Here is a 20,678-nt window from a genome sequence, read left to right as displayed (position 1 = left end):
CTAGCGTCTGATATTCCCCTCGAGCGTCTGATATTCCCCTCGAGCGTCTGATATTCCCCTCTAGCGTCTGATGTTCCCCTCTAGCGTCTGATATTCCCCTCAAGCGTCTGATATTCCCCTCAAGCGTCTGATATTCCCCTCTAGCGTCTGATATTCCCCTCTAGCGTCTGATATTCCCCTCGAGCCTCTGATATTCCCCTCGAGCCTCTGATATTCCCCTCTAGCGTCTGATGTTCCCCTCTAGCGTCTGATGTTCCCCTCTAGCGTCTGATGTTCCCCTCTAGCGTCTGATATTCCCCTCGAGCGTCTGATATTCCCCTCGAGCGTCTGATATTCCCCTCTAGCGTCTGATGTTCCCCTCTAGCGTCTGATGTTCCCCTCTAGCGTCTGATGTTCCCCTCGAGCCTCTGATGTTCCCCTCGAGCGTCTGATGTTCCCCTCGAGCGTCTGATGTTCCCCTCTAGCGTCTGATATTCCCCTCGAGCGTCTGATATTCCCCTCGAGCGTCTGATATTCCCCTCTAGCGTCTGATGTTCCCCTCTAGCGTCTGATATTCCCCTCAAGCGTCTGATATTCCCCTCAAGCGTCTGATATTCCCCTCTAGCGTCTGATATTCCCCTCTAGCGTCTGATATTCCCCTCGAGCCTCTGATATTCCCCTCGAGCCTCTGATATTCCCCTCTAGCGTCTGATGTTCCCCTCTAGCGTCTGATGTTCCCCTCTAGCGTCTGATGTTCCCCTCTAGCGTCTGATGTTCCCCTCGAGCGTCTGATATTCCCCTCGAGCGTCTGATGTTCCCCTCTAGCGTCTGATATTCCCCTCGAGCGTCTGATATTCCCCTCTAGCGTCTGATATTCCCCTCTAGCGTCTGATATTCCCCTCGAGCCTCTGATATTCCCCTCGAGCCTCTGATATTCCCCTCTAGCGTCTGATGTTCCCCTCTAGCGTCTGATGTTCCCCTCTAGCGTCTGATGTTCCCCTCTAGCGTCTGATGTTCCCCTCGAGCGTCTGATATTCCCCTCGAGCGTCTGATATTCCCCTCTAGCGTCTGATGTTCCCCTCTAGCGTCTGATGTTCCCCTCTAGCGTCTGATGTTCCCCTCTAGCGTCTGATGTTCCCCTCGAGCCTCTGATGTTCCCCTCGAGCGTCTGATGTTCCCCTCGAGCGTCTGATGTTCCCCTCTAGCGTCTGATATTCCCCTCGAGCGTCTGATATTCCCCTCGAGCGTCTGATATTCCCCTCTAGCGTCTGATGTTCCCCTCTAGCGTCTGATATTCCCCTCAAGCGTCTGATATTCCCCTCAAGCGTCTGATATTCCCCTCTAGCGTCTGATATTCCCCTCTAGCGTCTGATATTCCCCTCGAGCCTCTGATATTCCCCTCGAGCCTCTGATATTCCCCTCTAGCGTCTGATGTTCCCCTCTAGCGTCTGATGTTCCCCTCTAGCGTCTGATGTTCCCCTCTAGCGTCTGATATTCCCCTCGAGCGTCTGATATTCCCCTCGAGCGTCTGATGTTCCCCTCTAGCGTCTGATATTCCCCTCGAGCGTCTGATATTCCCCTCGAGCCTCTGATATTCCCCTCGAGCCTCTGATGTTCCCCTCTAGCGTCTGATATTCCCCTCGAGCGTCTGATATTCCCCTCGAGCCTCTGATATTCCCCTCGAGCCTCTGATGTTCCCCTCTAGCGTCTGATATTCCCCTCTAGCGTCTGATATTCCCCTCTAGCGTCTGATATTCCCCTCTAGCGTCTGATATTCCCCTCTAGCGTCTGATATTCTCCTCTAGCGTCTGATATTCCCCTCTAGCGTCTGATGTTCCCCTCTAGCGTCTGATGTTCCCCTCTAGCGTCTGATATTCCCCTCTAGCGTCTGATATTCCCCTCGAGCGTCTGATATTCCCCTCGAGCGTCTGATGTTCCCCTCGAGCGTCTGATATTCCCCTCGAGCGTCTGATATTCCCCTCTAGCGTCTGATATTCCCCTCTAGCGTCTGATATTCCCCTCTAGCGTCTGATGTTCCCCTCAAGCGTCTGATGTTCCCCTCTAGCGTCTGATATTCCCCTCGAGCGTCTGATATTCCCCTCTAGCGTCTGATGTTCCCCTCTAGCGTCTGATGTTCCCCTCTAGCGTCTGATATTCCCCTCTAGCGTCTGATATTCCCCTCTAGCGTCTGATATTCCCCTCGAGCCTCTGATATTCCCCTCTAGCGTCTGATGTTCCCCTCTAGCGTCTGATGTTCCCCTCGAGCCTCTGATATTCCCCTCTAGCGTCTGATATTCCCCTCAAGCGTCTGATATTCCCCTCTAGCGTCTGATATTCTCCTCTAGCGTCTGATATTCTCCTCTAGCGTCTGATATTCTCCTCTAGCGTCTGATATTCTCCTCTAGCGTCTGATATTCCCCTCTAGCGTCTGATGTTCCCCTCAAGCGTCTGATGTTCCCCTCAAGCGTCTGATGTTCCCCTCAAGCGTCTGATGTTCCCCTCTAGCGTCTGATATTCCCCTCTAGCGTCTGATGTTCCCCTCTAGCGTCTGATGTTCCCCTCTAGCGTCTGATGTTCCCCTCGAGCCTCTGATGTTCCCCTCGAGCCTCTGATATTCCCCTCGAGCCTCTGATATTCCCCTCTAGCGTCTGATATTCCCCTCTAGCGTCTGATATTCCCCTCGAGCCTCTGATATTCCCCTCTAGCGTCTGATGTTCCCCTCAAGCGTCTGATGTTCCCCTCAAGCGTCTGATGTTCCCCTCTAGCGTCTGATATTCTCCTCTAGCGTCTGATGTTCCCCTCTAGCGTCTGATGTTCCCCTCTAGCGTCTGATGTTCCCCTCTAGCGTCTGATATTCCCCTCTAGCGTCTGATATTCCCCTCTAGCGTCTGATATTCCCCTCTAGCGTCTGATATTCTCCTCGAGCGTCTGATATTCCCCTCTAGCGTCTGATATTCCCCTCTAGCGTCTGATATTCCCCTCAAGCGTCTGATATTCCCCTCAAGCGTCTGATATTCCCCTCGAGCGTCTGATATTCCCCTCGAGCCTCTGATATTCCCCTCTAGCGTCTGATATTCCCCTCAAGCGTCTGATATTCCCCTCAAGCGTCTGATATTCCCCTCAAGCGTCTGATATTCCCCTCAAGCGTCTGATATTCCCCTCAAGCGTCTGATATTCCCCTCTAGCGTCTGATATTCCCCTCAAGCGTCTGATATTCCCCTCAAGCGTCTGATATTCCCCTCGAGCCTCTGATATTCCCCTCTAGCGTCTGATATTCCCCTCAAGCGTCTGATATTCCCCTCAAGCGTCTGATATTCCCCTCGAGCCTCTGATATTCCCCTCGAGCCTCTGATATTCCCCTCAAGCGTCTGATATTTTACTTTATTCAAATGAACCCACTACAGTCGCACCTGGGTTTGTTTTAACTGAACCAAACCTGTCATCTGTGAACACCCACTCGGGCATTTATTAAATTATGATCATTAAATATGTTTTGAATATTTAACTGAGACAAAATCTGAAAAAAGATAATTTTTTTTCTGAATTTTTTTAATAATTAAGCACAAGATGGAGAAACACAATATTAAATCAGTAATAAATAAAACTCAGTTTAAATAGAAATCTACACCGTACCCATAGGGCACAACTTGTGTCGATATAAATAACATCATAAAAATAATATTAACTATAATAAATAAATATTTCAAAGTCATAACACATCCATTTAAAACAGTAGGGTTATTCGTTTGCTCTGCAGCCCCAGAGGGCCGGTTGGTCAGGTGGAGAGGGAGATGTGGCGAAGGGAGCGGAACACGTCCTGAGTGAAGCTGCGCAGCTGCTGGAGGCTCAGATGAGCGGCCACTCGCTTCTGGAACTCACTGTCCATCCGCAGGGAGACCCGGGGAACCCCGTCCTGGGACCCTGGGGGAATCTGGGCCATCTGAAGAGAGAGAGAGAGAGAGAGCATTAATAATCTGAGCTCGTGTGTGTGTGTGTGGGGATCAGAAGCATGAGGAAAAGGGTCAGCGCTAGGGTCAAGTGTGAGGAATAGAGTCAGGGTTAGGGTCAGTAGTGAGGAATAGGGTTAGGGTCAGTAGTGAGGAATAGGGTCGGGGTCAGCGTTAGGGTCAGTAGTGTGAGGAATAGGGTCGGGGTCAGCGTTAGGGTCAGTAGTGTGAGGAATAGGGTTAGGGTCAGTAGTGAGGAATAGGGTCGGGGTCAGCGTTAGGGTCAGTAGTGTGAGGAATAGGGTTAGGGTCAGTAGTGTGAGGAATAGGGTTAGGGTCAGTAGTGAGGAATAGGGTCGGGGTCAGCGTTAGGGTCAGTAGTGTGAGGAATAGGGTCGGGGTCAGCGTTAGGGTCAGTAGTGTGAGGAATAGGGTTAGGGTCAGTAGTGTGATTCAAGATTCAAGAGTTTTATTTGTCACATACACAGTTATATACACAATATACAACTGGCAGTGAAATGTAAACAGGTCCGCTCCATGGACAGTGCAAATAACATTACAAGAAACACAAGGGGAAATTAAAATAGAAATAGAATAAAATTAGAATAAAAAGTATTAACATAAGTAGAGTTATAAATAAATCAAGTAAGATAAAAATAGGAAATAAGATAAAAATAAAAAAATAAAATAAAAATATAAAATAAGTGGATATGATAAGTGAGAAACTGTAGACTTAAAAATAAGTGGTTAACATAAAATATATATATATATTTATATATAGAGAAGTATGATGTGCATGCATGTATGCATGCATGTGCATGAGGAATAGGGTCGGGGTCAGCGCTAGGGTCAGGGTCAGTAGTGTGAGGAATAGGGTCAGCATTAGGGTCAGTAGTGTGAGGAAGAGGGTTAGGGTCAGTAGTGTGAGGAATAGGGTCGGGGTCAGCGCTAGGGTCAGCGTTAGGGTCAGTAGTGTGAGGAATAGGGTTAGGGTCAGTAGTGTGAGGAATAGGGTCGGGGTCAGCGCTAGGGTCAGCGTTAGGGTCAGTAGTGTGAGGAATAGGGTTAGGGTCAGTAGTGTGAGGAATAGGGTCGGGGTCAGCGCTAGGGTCAGCGTTAGGGTCAGTAGTGTGAGGAATAGGGTTAGGGTCAGTAGTGTGAGGAATAGGGTCGGGGTCAGCGTTAGGGTCAGTAGTGTGAGGAATAGGGTCAGCGCTAGGGTCAAGTGTGAGGAATAGGGTCAGGGTTAGGGTCAGTAGTGTGAGGAATAGGGTCAGCGCTAGGGTCAAGTGTGAGGAATAGGGTCAGGGTTAGGGTCAGTAGTGAGGAATAGGGTCGGGGTCAGCGCTAGGGTCAGCGTTAGGGTCAGTAGTGTGAGGAATAGGGTTAGGGTCAGCGCTAGGGTCAGGGTCAGCGTTAGGGTCAGTAGTGTGAGGAATAGGGTCGGGGTCAGCGCTAGGGTCAGGGTCAGCGTTAGGGTCAGTAGTGTGAGGAATAGGGTCAGCATTAGGGTCAGTAGTGTGAGGAATAGGGTTAGGGTCAGCGCTAGGGTCAGGGTCAGCGTTAGGGTCAGTAGTGTGAGGAATAGGGTCAGCATTAGGGTCAGTAGTGTGAGGAATAGGGTTAGGGTCAGTAGTGTGAGGAATAGGGTCGGGGTCAGCGCTAGGGTCAGGGTCAGCGTTAGGGTCAGTAGTGTGAGGAATAGGGTTAGGGTCAGTAGTGTGAGGAATAGGGTTAGGGTCAGTAGTGTGAGGAATAGGGTCAGGGTCAGCGTTAGGGTCAGTAGTGTGAGGAATAGGGTCAGGGTCAGCGTTAGGGTCAGTAGTGTGAGGAATAGGGTCAGGGTCAGCGTTAGGGTCAGTAGTGTGAGGAATAGGGTTAGGGTCAGTAGTGTGAGGAATAGGGTCAGGGTCAGCGTTAGGGTCAGTAGTGTGAGGAATAGGGTTAGGGTCAGTAGTGTGAGGAATAGGGTCGGGGTCAGCGCTAGGGTCAGCGTTAGGGTCAGTAGTGTGAGGAATAGGGTCAGCATTAGGGTCAGTAGTGTGAGGAATAGGGTTAGGGTCAGTAGTGTGAGGAATAGGGTCGGGGTCAGCGCTAGGGTCAGGGTCAGCGTTAGGGTCAGTAGTGTGAGGAATAGGGTTAGGGTCAGTAGTGTGAGGAATAGGGTTAGGGTCAGTAGTGTGAGGAATAGGGTTAGGGTCAGTAGTGTGAGGAATAGGGTCAGGGTCAGCGCTAGGGTCAGCGTTAGGGTCAGTAGTGTGAGGAATAGGGTCAGGGTCAGCGTTAGGGTCAGTAGTGTGAGGAATAGGGTTAGGGTCAGTAGTGTGAGGAATAGGGTCGGGGTCAGCGCTAGGGTCAGCGTTAGGGTCAGTAGTGTGAGGAATAGGGTTAGGGTCAGTAGTGTGAGGAATAGGGTTAGGGTCAGTAGTGTGAGGAATAGGGTCAGGGTCAGCGTTAGGGTCAGTAGTGTGAGGAATAGGGTCAGGGTCAGCGTTAGGGTCAGTAGTGTGAGGAATAGGGTTAGGGTCAGTAGTGTGAGGAATAGGGTCAGGGTCAGCGTTAGGGTCAGTAGTGTGAGGAATAGGGTTAGGGTCAGTAGTGTGAGGAATAGGGTCGGGGTCAGCGCTAGGGTCAGTAGTGTGAGGAATAGGGTCGGGGTCAGCGCTAGGGTCAGTAGTGTGAGGAATAGGGTCGGGGTCAGCGCTAGGGTCAGCGTTAGGGTCAGTAGTGTGAGGAATAGGGTCAGCATTAGGGTCAGTAGTGTGAGGAATAGGGTTAGGGTCAGTAGTGTGAGGAATAGGGTCGGGGTCAGCGCTAGGGTCAGGGTCAGCGTTAGGGTCAGTAGTGTGAGGAATAGGGTTAGGGTCAGTAGTGTGAGGAATAGGGTCAGGGTCAGCGCTAGGGTCAGGGTCAGCGTTAGGGTCAGTAGTGTGAGGAATAGGGTCAGGGTCAGCGCTAGGGTCAGTAGTGTGAGGAATAGGGTCAGGGTCAGCGTTAGGGTCAGTAGTGTGAGGAATAGGGTCAGGGTCAGCGTTAGGGTCAGTAGTGTGAGGAATAGGGTCAGGGTCAGCGCTAGGGTCAGTAGTGTGAGGAATACCTTCTGCGCCTGCTTGGTCAGATCGGTGATGTCAGCGGTCAGCTTCTCCAGCTCTTCTGGCAAGCTCAAGGCACTGCTGATGTCCTGCAGGAGCTGGAGGTGCATCTGCAGACCCGTTATAATGCCAGTTAAACTCACATCCTGGGAAAACAAACACACAATTGGTCAACACCTTTCAGACAAACTAATCATTTCAAACATTTAATAATTAGGGTTAGGAGTGACTCTAACACAACATCTGCAGGTTAGAGTCATAATCAGATCCATAAATCAGAAGAGCTTCTGTCCTTCATCTCTTTCCAAACGCTGTTCTGACGGACAGATCTCAGGGATCGCCACACACACACACACACACACACACATCTTTTCCTATTTAGCTCCTAAACTCTGGAACTCTTCCTAACATTGTTCGGGAAGCAGACACACTCTGTCAGTTTAAATCTAGACTAAAACACATCTCTTTACTGTGGCATACACATAAAACACTTCTTCACTAAAATGATTGTTAGGCTGCATTAACTAGGTCAGCCGGAACCGGGAACACTTCCCATAACACCTGATGTACTCGTGACATCATCAGAAGAACGGCATCTACGCTAATGCTAGTCTCTCTGTTTATCCCGAGGTTTACTGCAGTCAGCCGGATCCGGATCAGATGCTGGACCTGCACTAGACCCGACCAACTCATGACCCTGAAGTGTCTGAGAGACCGTGATTAGACTCTCCCTGAAACTGCCTCATCGACACGGCATCCTCAATAAACCCGTCTCCAGCATGATGACTCCGATCTTTCGAATATTCCGATCTATTATGACCTCTGACCTGTAAAGTTGCCAGAATAATAATCATACGCTGTTTGTTAATTGGCCACTGTCGCCTCTGGCTTGGCGTGCTCAGTTGGGGAAACTACATTTTTCTAAATTTGTCAACTAAATATCCAAATAAATCTAATTATTAAACTAAATTAACCATATAAACTAAATTATTGATCTAAAGCCCACATTGTCACTGTATGATAATTGAAATAAACTGATGACATCAGCGTTTTCTCCAGAATGGCTGTACAGCTGAATAAAATTGTTGTATTATTTTCCTGTTTAACACTGTAAAGCTGCTCTGAAACAATCTGCATTGATAAAAGCTATATAAATAAAGTTGACTTGACTTGACATCTGGATCCACATGTTTCTGCCTGGGCTCTTAAAGTCATATGTTTAACTTCAGCATGTTGTAGTATTTACATAGGCGTCGATTTCGGGGGGGACGCGTACCCACCAGATTTCGTCATGAGTCCTTTTGTACCCACCACTTTTTTTTTTTTTTTTTTTTTAAACCTCGAGTTCAATTTTGCGGTGAAGCATTGCTGACACACATATTATTTTTTCCACTCAATTGTGTCGTAATAACGATATCTTATGTCGTTTTAACGACATCTTTTGTTGTAAAAACGTTTGAAAAGCAGAAGCAAGCTCCGTAAAATAGGCTCTTCCGCTGCCTGTATCAGTGGCAGTGCTCATAACACGAAATTGTTGTAATGGATTGATGTACAGTTCTGAACAGCCATGGGTAGCAGGTGCCATGGACCGCTCATGATTTAGCGTAATGACGGACCCCGGTGCAGCCACAAATATCATAATTATCTATAGGCTAGGCCTACTGTAATTGAGACATTCAAGAAATGTATTAAACAGAAAGACGCTTTCAGCCTTACTCAAAGTATAGTCCTACATTTCTGCCCGAGCCCGACGGGCCCCGACTTTTTTACGCCCTAGGGCCGGGCTTCGGCCAATGTTCCAGTCATAGCCTACCTCAGACGCGGGCCGGGCTTCGGGCTTTTTTAGGCTATAGGACGGCGCTATGCAACACGCATCGCCGCAAATGAGTAAAGCAAGCGAAGTGAAACTGAAAATAAGCTCAGTTTTAGATGCTCAAAAGCACAATCATCTTCATTAAAATTAATGAGACTAAATGCTCTTACCAGTGTTTAGGTCGCTCGTTCTCATAATGCGGTCTTTGATGTTGAAAAGAGCTGATGAATAAAATACTCATATCGGTTGATTTCGTTGACATGAACTCCGTTAAATGTGCATATAGCGCGGGAATTGAAGATCGGATATATATTCATTTCGTGGAGAGGTGTAGCCTAAGGTAAGACAAGCAGCATGTTTTTTATTATTAATTATTTGTTTAGATTGTGTAGCCCGTTTTGTTTGCGCGCGCCGTTGCGATCTGCCTGCCTCATCTTGTCAAAAATGCCTTTTTACTGTGATGGTGGTGATAATAGGCTAAACGTTTAAACGATGCTTTAAGTGTTTTTACGGATTTAATAAGCAAGACAAGTCAAGTGTTGATTTCAGAGGCTAAAGTGTTGGGTTAACTCACTGTCGGCCGCTGGCCGCTTGGTCGTCACTTTAAAAAGCAAAAACTTTAGTTTAACAAACATTAAATGCTTTAAACATTTTTCTAAATTAACTTAATAAAGAAACAAAACGAAATATATCTACTTTGACATTAAAAACAAAACTGAACTATTTTAATGGCTGTAACTAATGTGTAATAGGGAGGATAAAAAAAACACGGGCTCCAGTGGGACTCTGATAATGAAGTGGAAAAAAAAATTGCAAAAATGAAAAATATTAAAGAATTCGCGGGGCGCTTTCCTCGGCATGAGTAAGATAGGCTATAAGACCCGCAATATGTCTCTCATCTGACATTTTTATTTATTTACATTAGTAAGCTGCAGGACAAAGTCTTTCAAAACATGACCTGCGCGAAAGAGAAAAAAAAATGTACCCAAAACTTCTGAAAATGCACTTCTGAATGCGTCTCTGTCCCCAGCACATTTCAAACCAAACTGACGCCCATGAGTATTTACCAGAGTAAAGTCCTCAGACTTGAGCAGTGGAGGCGCGGGGATGCCGATCTCACTCAGTAAATACTGCAGACTCGCGGCGTCGCTGGAGAGCGTCAAACCCTGCAGACAAACAGCGCTGGGTTACCATCAGAATACGCCATTAACGTGTGTGTGCGTGTGTGTGTGTGTGTGTGTGTGTGTGTGTGTGTGTGTGTGTGTGTGTGTGTGTGTGTGTGTGTGTGTGTGAAGAAGTAAACGCTCACCGTGTTGGCGACGCACGCCGCGTGCGCTGCGGGAATGCCGCTCAGGACCTTCTTGGCTAAACTCATGGCGCTCTCCGACGCGCGCGTCAGCTCGTCCCCGCGGAGCGGCGCGGAACACACCAGCGTCAAACAGTGCACGGCGAAAACTGCGTCGGGAAAACAGTGTTTGAGCATCAGTGGAGAACACACACTCCGAACACACACTCCGAACACACACTCATTCACAGCAGACAAAGGTGCAAAATGTATATCCTTTAGTTTTATCTTAATTCATAATGTTTTAAAGTACATGTTACACACAAGTGGTAAGATCTACTTACTGAGGTAGAACTTCATTGTGCTTCAAAGTGTATCTAATATTTTTCTGCTGATTTCTAGGCTATTTAAACCCATTGGGATTGTTCAACTGGGGAAACTTCCATGAGTTATGCAGGTATGAGTTATGAGTTATTGCGAAAACCATCCCAGAGAAAGTGCGCACATCAGTCACGGCGGAGCGGGAGAATCGCGCTCGTGTTTCTGCTTGTGTGTGAAACTGTGTGTGTTTGAGGCCAGGTGGAGGATATGACTGCAGTTCTGTGGAATATGACATTGATTTAATAAACTTATAAGCGCATACGTAAATCGTATAAGTTGGATTTTAAGCGCCCAATTGTTCAGTTTCGTCACTGCAGGAACAACGACAGAAAGCCCAGCCCGCGGGTTAGGCCACGCCCTCAGCGCGTCACGGCGCGACGCACGAGCGTTGAGTTGCCCAATTCATTATTTCCCAGACGTTTCCTGCTCTTAAACTCTGTAAACATTCTGTGATATCACTTATGTCAGAAATATACAGTTTTACACAGCATGAGATGGTGAAAACACACCTCTCTGATCTATCAGACGCGTTTTATGATGTTTTATGATGTTTTATGATGTTTTATGATATTATATGTTATTATCTCTTCCAGCTCAACAGGAAGTCGTGAGATAATCGGAGTAATTGGGCAGGAAGTAATGAGTGGATTAGAGAGAAATTCAACAGTTACACAACTGAGGAATTCCATTCATCAGCACACTTTAAATTATGAAACATTTCACTATTAATTATGCTTGTTTATTCCCATGTCAAATGTTTTTCTCAAATGATCAGAAATATTTATCCTAAAAGTGTCAACAATTACACAAAAAAACACAAAGTGATCTTTATAAAAATATATATCAACATTTCTCCATGTCTTCCTCAGTTCTGCTGTAAATAAAGCATAAATGTGATCTTCAGTGAATGAGAAGCTTTAACTCTTCATCTTTAATGACAGAACTTCACTGTAAAGGGCTGGACACAATATTAAACACTGAGTTTACATTTAAATTAATAAACAACCCTAAATATTAAAGTTGGCTTTATTGATACATTTACATTTACATTTACATTACATTTAGTCATTTAGCAGACGCTTTTATCCAAAGCGACTTACAAATGAGAGCAATAGAAGCAACTAGAACGGTCAAGGGCTACAGTATGCAAGTGCTGTAACAAGTCTCAGTTAATCTAACACAGAACACACAACTTTTTTTTTTTTTTTTTTTTTTTTAAATAAATTAGACAGACAGAAAATGAATCGAATGGAATGTTAAGTGCTATTCTTGATTGGTTAGGTGCTGCTGGAAAAGACGTGTCTTTAGCCGTTTTTTGAAAATGGCTACAGACTCGGCGGCTCGAATTGAGATAGGCAGGTCATTCCACCAGGTGGGGGCAGTCCAGGAAAAGCTCCGTGAGAGTGATTTCATGCCTCTTTGGTATGGCACTACAAGGCGTCGTTCACTGGCAGACCGTAAGCTCCTGGAGGGTGTGTAAGTCTGAACAAGCGAGTTTAGGTATATTGGTGCAGAGCCAGTGGTTGCTTTGAAGGCGAGCACCAGTGACTTGAATTTGATGCGAGCAGCTATTGGCAGCCAGTGCAGACTGATGAGGAGAGGCGTGACGTGCGCTCTCTTCGGCTCGTTAAAGACCACCCTTGCCGCTGCATTCTGGATCAGTTGCAAGGGTTTGATAGTGCATGCCGGAAGGCCCGCTAGAAGAGCATTACAGTAGTCCAGTCTGGAGAGAACAAGAGCTTGGACCAGGAGTTGTGTGGCCTGCTCTGATAGGAAGGGTCTGATCCTCCTAATATTATATAACGCAAATCTGCAGGACCGGGATGTTGCAGTGATGTGGTCAGTGAATTTTAGCTGATCATCAATCACAACTCCAAGGTTCCTGGCTGTCCTGGACGGAGTTATGGTTGATGATCCTAGCTGAATGGAGAGATTATGATGAAGTGCTGGGTTGGCTGAGACCACAAGCAGTTCTGTCTTTGGAAGGTTGAGTTGCAGGTGATGTTCCTTCATCCAGGCAGAAATGTCTGTTAGGCAGGCAGCGATACGACCACCAACCGTGGGATCATCTGGTTGAAATGAGAAGTAGAGTTGAGTGTCGTCAGCGTAGCAATGATAGGAAAAGCCATGTTTCTGAATGACAGTTCCCAGTGATGACATGTAGATGGAGAAGAGAAGTGGTCCAAGCACTGAGCCCTGGGGTACTCCAGTGGCTAGATGATGTGACTTAGACACTTCACCTCTCCATGACACTCTGAAGGACCTACCTGAGAGGTAAGACTTGAGCCACTGGAGAGCAGTTCCTGAGATGCCCATCTCCATGAGAGTTGACAGGAGTATCTGGTGGTTAACTGTGTCAAAAGCAGCAGACAAATCCAGTAAGATAAGTACTGTGGATTTGGAAGCCGCTCTTGCCTGTCTCAGTGCTTCGGTAACCGAGAGCAGGGCAGTCTCAGTTGAGTGGCCACTTTTGAAGCCAGATTGGTTGATATCCAGGAGGTTGTTCTGTTCAAGAAACGTAGAGAGCTGGTTAAAAACAACTCGCTCGAGTGTCTTTGCAATGAAAGGCAGAAGGGATACCGGTCTGTAGTTTTCTAAAAGTGCTGGGTTCAGAGAGGGTTTCTTAAGCAGTGGGGTTACCCGAGCCTGCTTAAATGCTGTGGGGAAAGTCCCGGTGTGAAGAGAGGTGTTGACAATGTGAGTGAGTGCAGGAGTAACAGAAGAAGAGATGGCCTGAAGGAGGTGAGTGGGGATAGGGTCAAGTGGACAGGTAGTGGGGTGGTTGGAAAGGATGAGTTTGGAGATGTCAGCTTCAGAGAGCAGAGAAAAAGAGGGGAGCGTATGTGTGATGGTTGTTGAGATGTGCGTGTCGGTTTGTGGTGCGGAGAATTGGCTGCTGATGGAGGAGATTTTATTTGTGAAAAATGATGCAAAGTCGCCAGCTGTAAGAGTTGATGAAGGAGGGGGGGGAGGAGGACAAAGGAGTGAAGAGAATGTTCTGAAAAGTGCACGAGAGTCAGAGCAGTTGTGGATTTTGTTGTGGTAGTATGTAGATTTAGCAGTGGAGACATTAGCAGAGAAAGAAGCAAGGAGAGACTGATACAGGGTCAGGTCAGTAGTGTTTTTAGTTTTTCGCCACTTCCTCTCTGCCGCCCGGAGCCCAGAACGATGTTCGCGGAGAACATCAGACAGCCAGGGGGCAGAGGGAGTGGTGCGGGCTGGCCTGGTTGAAACGGGACAGAGGTTGTCCAAGCAAGATGTTAGAGTGGAGCAAAGAGTGTCAGTAGCACTGTTAGTGTCCAGTGCTGAGAACTGAGCAGGTGGAGGGAGTGAGGATGAAACCATAGTGGATAGACGGGAGGGAGAGAGTGAGCGTAGATTACGCCGAAAGGTAATCAGCGGAGGAGTGTGTGTTGTGTCAGGAGTCAGTAGGAGGTTAAGAGTGATGAGAAAGTGATCAGAGGTGTGCAATGGAGTAACTAAAGGGTCGTCGGTGGAGCAGTAGCGCGTGTAGATAAGGTCCAGATGATTACCTGATTTGTGAGTAGCTGCAGTAGATACTCGCTTAAGGTCAAATGAGGTCAGAAGAGTGGTGAAGTCAGCAGCCTGGGGTTTATCAAGGTGAATGTTGAAGTCACCGAGCAGTACCAGAGGAGTGCCATCCTCGGGGAAGTGAGAGAGTAACATATCCAACTCCTCCAAGAAGTTACCCAGTTGACCTGGAGGGCGATAAATAACTACAACATGGATATTAGCCGGGTGAGTGATCGTGATTGAGTGTGATTCAAATGAACTGTTGCCAGATAGAGAAGGGATGGGCTCAAATTTCCAATCCTTTGAAATGAGCAGACCAGTACCTCCACCCCTCCCAATCGGGCGAGAGGTGTGTGAAAAAGAGAAATTATTTGAGAGAGCTGCAGGGGTGGCAGTGTCTTCTGGTTTGATCCAGGTTTCAGTTAGAGCCATGAGACTGAGATGTGAATGAGTGGAAAGAGATGAAATAAAGTCTGCTTTGTTTACAGCAGACTGGCAATTCCAGAGACCAATTGGAATGGACATTAATGTAGCAGAGGAAATAGGTACACTACGCAGATTATTGGGATTACGGCGTCTAGAATTTCCTGAGCGTGATTTACGGGTGTGTGTGGTAATAGTAGAGATTTGGAAGCACATTATGAAAACAGGTCAGACAAATAAACAGATGAAAACAAGCAAAACACAAAAGTGGACAAAGTAGAAGGAAAGCTATACTTAAGTGCCTTGTCGGTGTCCTTGCTCGAGTGGAGTCGCGCAGAGTAGAGTCGATGTCTTTACACTCTTCGGTCTTCACACGAGGGCTGCCGCTTCCGCTGCAGCGGAGTACTACTCAATTTATACTCACGGTAAGTGTCGTTAGTGAATACAGCTGGTCACTCCCAGTGAAACGCGTTAGCTCGCACGAGGTCAAACGATAACAAACGAGACTACAACAAACGGCCAACTACAGCACACATACAATGTTCTAAACAAAAGTTGAACTACAGATCAAGTGAGGAAAATGAATACAGAAACTCACACACTAGTTGTTCTCCCTGATGTTCGGTGCTTCTCTCTGATACAGCGCTTTATAGACTGCAGATTGTCTCAGAGCAGCTTCAGTGTTAAACAGTTTGTAAACAAACTTTAAGTTGGCTTGAAAAAGCTAGACCAGAAAGTTTGAAATAGTTTGAAAAGTTTAAAGTTTGAAATAGTTTGAGTTTTAGTTAGTAGTATAGATAGATAGATAGAAATAGTCAGATGATAGATAGATAGATGCTGTTGCTAGGGTACTCAGGTGGTTGCTATGCAATTGCAAGGGTACTCGGGAGGTTGCTAAGGTCTTGTAATGTGGTTGCTAGGGTGTTGCTAAGCGGTTGCTAGGGTACTCAGGTGGTTGCTATGCGGTTGCTAAGGTACTCGTGGTGATTGCTAAGGTCTTGCTATGTGGTTGCTAGGGTACTCAGGTGGTTGCTAGGGTGATTGCTATGTGGTTGCTAGGGTACTCAGGTGGTTGCTAAGGTCTTGCTATGTGGTTGCTAGGGTGGTTGCTATGCAGTTGCTAAGGTACTTGGGGTGGTTGCTATGCAGTTGCTAGGGTACTCAGGGTGGTTGATAAGGTTTTGCTATGTGGTTGCTAGGGTACTCGGGGTGGTAACTAAGGTATTGCTACGTGGTTACTAGGGTACTCAGGTGGTTGCTAGGGTGGTTGCTATGCAGTTGCTAAGGTACTTGGGGTGGTTGCTATGCGGTTGCTAGGGTACTCTGTGTGGTTGCTAGGGTCTTGCTATGTGGTTGCTAGGGTACTCGGGGTGGTAACTAAGGTATTGCTACGTGGTTACTAGGACACTTTGGTGGTAGCTATGGTGTTCTGGGTGGTTGCTAAGCATTTGCTAGGGTATTCTGGGTGGTTGCCAAATAAGTGGCAAAAAATCAGTTTAACATTCAGAATGTTAGTCCAGTTCCATGGGATTGAAGATCGGAGTCATCCCGCCGGAGACGGGTTTGAGGATCAGTGTCATCACAGGGGAGTCTAGTGGACACTGTGTGTGTGTGTGTGTGTGTGTGTGTGTGTGTGTGTGTGTGTGTGTGTGTGTGTGTGTGTGTGTGTGTGTGTGTGTGTGTGTGTGTGTGTGTGTGTGTGTGTGTGTGTGTGTGTGTGTGTGTGTGTGTGTGTGTGTGTGTGTGTGTGAGGATGTCGTCACACGGTCTCTCTGACACATCAGGGATGAGTTAGTCGTGTTTAGGCTTTTGGTCTGGATTTAGTGTGTGTGAGGATGTCGTGTTGATGAGGCATGATGGAGTGTGTGTGTTCAGGGCTCCTCCAGTGCTGGAGATAAACCAGCTGGCCCAGGACGGCAGTGTGACGCCAGGAACACGTTGGATTTTGGTTGAAAGTGAAAATTGGTTTGACGTCTAAATCCAACGTTTGTTTGACGTCAAACTCCAAGGTTAGGCAGATGTTGATTTTTGGTTGGAATAAGCATGAGCCCCGTCTGATTGGTCGTGGCGGCGGTGTTGCAACAATCTATAGAGATATTCTTAATGTTACTCATAAAACAGGTCACAGGTTTAATTCGTTTGAAGTACTAGTGCTAAATGTTACACTCTTAAATGTAAGAAAGAAATCCGTATTATCTCTAGCCTTAGCTACTGTATATAGACCTCCAGGGCCCTATGCTGATTTCCTAAAAGAGTTTGCAGACTTTCTCTCAGATCTATTGGTCAACGTCGATAAAGCATTAATTGTTGGAGATTTTAACATACACGTAGATAACACAAATGATGCGTTAGGGGCTGCGTTTACAGATCTATTAAACTCCTTTGGGGTTAAGCAAAACGTCACTGGTCCCACTCATCGTCTTAATCACACACTAGATTTAATTATATCACATGGAACCAACCCAACCGACATAGATATTATACCGCAAAGTGATGATGTCACTGACCATTACATGGTAACTTGCATACTGCGTACTGCTGAAATCTGTCATGTTGCGCCACGTTATCGACCAGGCAGAACAATCCTTCCAACCACTATAGATAGATTCTCAAATAGCTTACCTGATCTGTCTCAGCTGCTCAGTGAACCCAAACAAACAGATGAACTAGAGGAAATGGCTAGCAGTATGAGCACCATTTTCTCTAGTACATTAGAAATTGTAGCACCAATTAGATTAAAAAAGGTTAGAGAGAAAACTAAAGCACCATGGTACAACAGTGCTACACATGTTATCAAGAGAGAAACTCGTAACTTAGAGCGTAAATGGAAACAAACTAATTTAGAGGTCTTTAGAATCGCGTGGAAAGATAGTATGTCACGTTATAAAAAGGCCCTAAAAGCAGCCAGGGCTGAGCATCTCCGCAAACTAATAGAAAATAATCAAAATAACCCAAGGTTTTTATTTAACATCGTGGCTAGACTAACAAATAAACAAGCATCGCCTGAACAAAATATTCCGTTACAGTTTAGTAGTAATGATTTTATGAATTTCTTCACTGAGAAAATAGAAAGCATCAGAAACAAAATTGTAAATGTACAATCTTTAATGATGTCTTATGATTCAACCGCAATTATCGCCCCTCAAGAACTACTACACCGCTTTACAACTATAGGACAGGAAGAGCTAAATAAACTTATCATTGCATCTAAACCAACAACATGTTTATTAGATCCAATACCCACTAAACTACTGAAAGAGTTGTTACCTGTAGTGGAAGAGCCTCTTCTCAATATTATTAACTCGTCTTTATCTTTAGGTCATGTTCCAAGAATATTCAAGTTGGCAGCAGAGGTGTCAAAAGTATTCGCATTCATTACTCAGGTAGAAGTATAGATACTGGGGTTTAAAAAGACTTCTGTAGAAGTTGAAGTATCAACTCAAGCTTTTTACTCAAGTAAAAGTGTAAAAGTAACTGGTTTCAAAACTACTTAAAGTATAAAAGTAAAAGTAATGTAAGGGGAAAAATGCCATTAAAGGGGTAGTTCACCCAAAAATGAAAATTCTGTCATAATTTACTCAAATTGTTCCAAACCTGTATGAGTTTCTTTGTTCTGAAGATTGAAGAATTTTTGTAACCAAGCAGATTATATGCAACCATTGACTGCCATGGTATTTTCCCCTGCTTGGTTTCAAACATTCTTCAAAATATCTTCTGAACAAAAACTCATACAGGTTTGGAACAACTTGAGGGTGAGTAAATGATAACAGAATTTTCATTTTTGGGTGAAGTATCCCTTTAAGGACAAAAGATTAGGCCGCGCCACAGTGCATACCCCACCTCCTCAAAAAAACATTTTTCTGAAGGCCATAATGACTATAATGTTATATTAAAAAGTTAATGTTGAACATTTTTAGATGCACTTGACTACGCGTTTCAGCCGCATATATTCTCATTGAAAATGAACGCATTTTAGGACAATGCAAATACATTAAAGAACCATATGTGTACTACTGAGCATTAACGTGTTTCATGGAGTGGAAGATTTGATGACTAGTTGCCTATAAATATTGTAAAGGTGCAAAAAGTCAAAATTCAGAGGCATGTTATCAATAATCATTTTTTGAATGTGTGATCAGTGTGGCCAGATTGGGTCAACAATTTCCAGCCCAAAAACCTCACCAAATGTACATTTATATTTAAAAAAAAAAATGGTTATTGATAACATGCCTGGTTATTGATAACAATTTTTCACCTCTTACAATACTTATAGGCAACTAGTCACTCGAAGAAAAAAACCCAAAACTTTAACTGCCAAAATAATGTGATATTATTGTATTGCCATACCAATCAATGTTTATAAGTAAGTTACCATTTTATCTCCTTAAAGCATAACATTGATGATTAAAAAAAAAAAAAAATCCCAGTAAAACGGTTCAAATATGACTATATGTCCAGGTAGAAACTGTCAAAACGGCAATCCCTCAGAAAAACACAAGATTTTCAATGTCAACAGTAAGAAGCCAATTTACGTGCAAAAAGTGCCCAATATAGAGATTGGAAAAAGCAATGTAATAAACAGGCATTTCACACGTTAATGCATATACACCACTGCCAAAATGCGTAATTCATTGATACTGTACAATAATCCGTCAACAAATACATAACAACAATGCGCTTACCCTTGTGTTACACTTTGCTTTGACAAAACTACAGTACGTCTTTTGTGAAGTACATGGCACATAAACTTAGTACAGTCAACACGGATTAATCGTTGTTTTAAGCCTCTTTCAGCAGCTGTCGGGGTTGCTAGTTGCAGTCAGGTGTCCTAAGTGTGTATATGATGATGGACTGGAGTCAAGATTCAAGATTCAAGATTCAAATAGCTTTATTGGCATGGTGAAATAAATCTTTACATTGCCAAAGCATTCATAACACTATACGATTAAAATGAATAAATAATAAAAATAAAATAGAAATGACATGAAAATAAACAGCAATAAAAAAGTCTAATCTTCTAATATTTCCACAGTTGGTAGCTGTGTCCTGCTGGAGGCTCTTTTGTCGTGGCAGGACCTCACGTATCGGGCAGCCAGGTGTGCGTTCGCTGGGCTTTCTCCTAGCAGGAGTGGGAGTCACGGTTATATTTAAAGAGTCTTCGAGTCACAGGTGTAATTCACGTTTGAGAGTTGAGTCACTCTCTCACTCTTTACTGTAGATACAACTTACTGTATATTTATGCCACTGGCATAGCGATCACTGGAATATACATATGAGTATATTCTGGAATATACTGGAATATACTGGAATATACTATGAGTCATCGCGCTAAAACCCCGGCTAAAGTCATGAATGAGGCTGAGCACGTCTGCCTGCTGATCGCTGATTGGCTGAATCAGCTCGTGCTCGTCGGCGAGAACCCGCCCTATCTGGCCAGATGGTGTGTGATTTGTGCAGGTGCAGGCGTGATTGATCGCGTACAACCCAATAGGGTGTCGGAATGGTTTGTGTTTATCCTTCTCATCCAACCACAATCATATTCACTCTGTCCGGATGGCGCGATTTATCTGGATAGGTTTTTTTTATTTTTTATGACAAGCCGGAATGAAAACATGCCGAAATGGAATAGGAGTAACGAGGCTATTTTTAAAATGTAAGGAGTAGAAAGTACAGATAATTGCTTGAAAATGTAAGGAGTAGAAGTAAAAAGTAGGCTGAAAAATAATTACTCCAGATACTCAACATTTCTACTTAAGTAAGGTAACGAAGTATTTGTACTTCGTTACTTGACACCTCTGGTTGGCAGTCATAAAACCTCTCATTAAGAAGCCACAATTAGATCATAATAACCTAGCAAATTACAGACCAATTTCAAATCTTCCATTCATGTCTAAAATACTAGAAAAAGTTGTGTCCGCTCAATTGTGCGCTTTCTTGCAAGAAAATGATATCTATGAAAAATTTCAATCAGGATTCAGGCCGCATCACAGCACAGAAACTGCACTCGTTAAAATCACAAATGATTTACTGCTAGCTTCTGACCAAGGCTGTATCTCAATACTAGTTCTACTCGATCTTAGTGCTGCGTTTGATACTATAGATCATAAACTACTCTTAGATCGATTTCAAAATTACACTGGTGTTCAGGGACAGGCATTAAACTGGTTTAGATCGTACTTATCAGGCCGATACCATTTTGTCTGTCTAAATGGGGAAAAATCAAA

General features: G+C 45.0%; 1 protein-coding gene across 1 annotated transcript; it reads right to left on the bottom strand.

Moving 5' to 3' along the window:
* Nucleotides 1–3,754: 3,754 nt before the first annotated feature.
* csf3b (colony stimulating factor 3 (granulocyte) b) lies at nt 3,755–10,208 on the bottom strand (the record flags this gene model as incomplete). Its single annotated transcript, XM_079829726.1, has 4 exons — nt 10,141–10,208; nt 9,899–9,997; nt 7,024–7,164; nt 3,755–3,919 (listed from the first exon to the last, which is right to left on the bottom strand). Exons 1-4 carry the CDS (start codon nt 10,204–10,206, stop codon nt 3,755–3,757), a joined length of 471 nt encoding a protein of 156 aa, XP_079685852.1. The 5' UTR covers nt 10,207–10,208.
* Between the last annotated feature and the right edge of the window lie 10,470 nt (nt 10,209–20,678).

The sequence above is a fragment of the Gobio gobio genome (assembly GCF_949357685.1).
Source record: "Gobio gobio genome assembly, chromosome: 11".
NCBI lineage: Eukaryota > Metazoa > Chordata > Actinopteri > Cypriniformes > Gobionidae > Gobio > Gobio gobio.
Note: the sequence above shows the minus strand (reverse complement) of the source record. Positions and strands in the feature narration are given on the sequence as shown.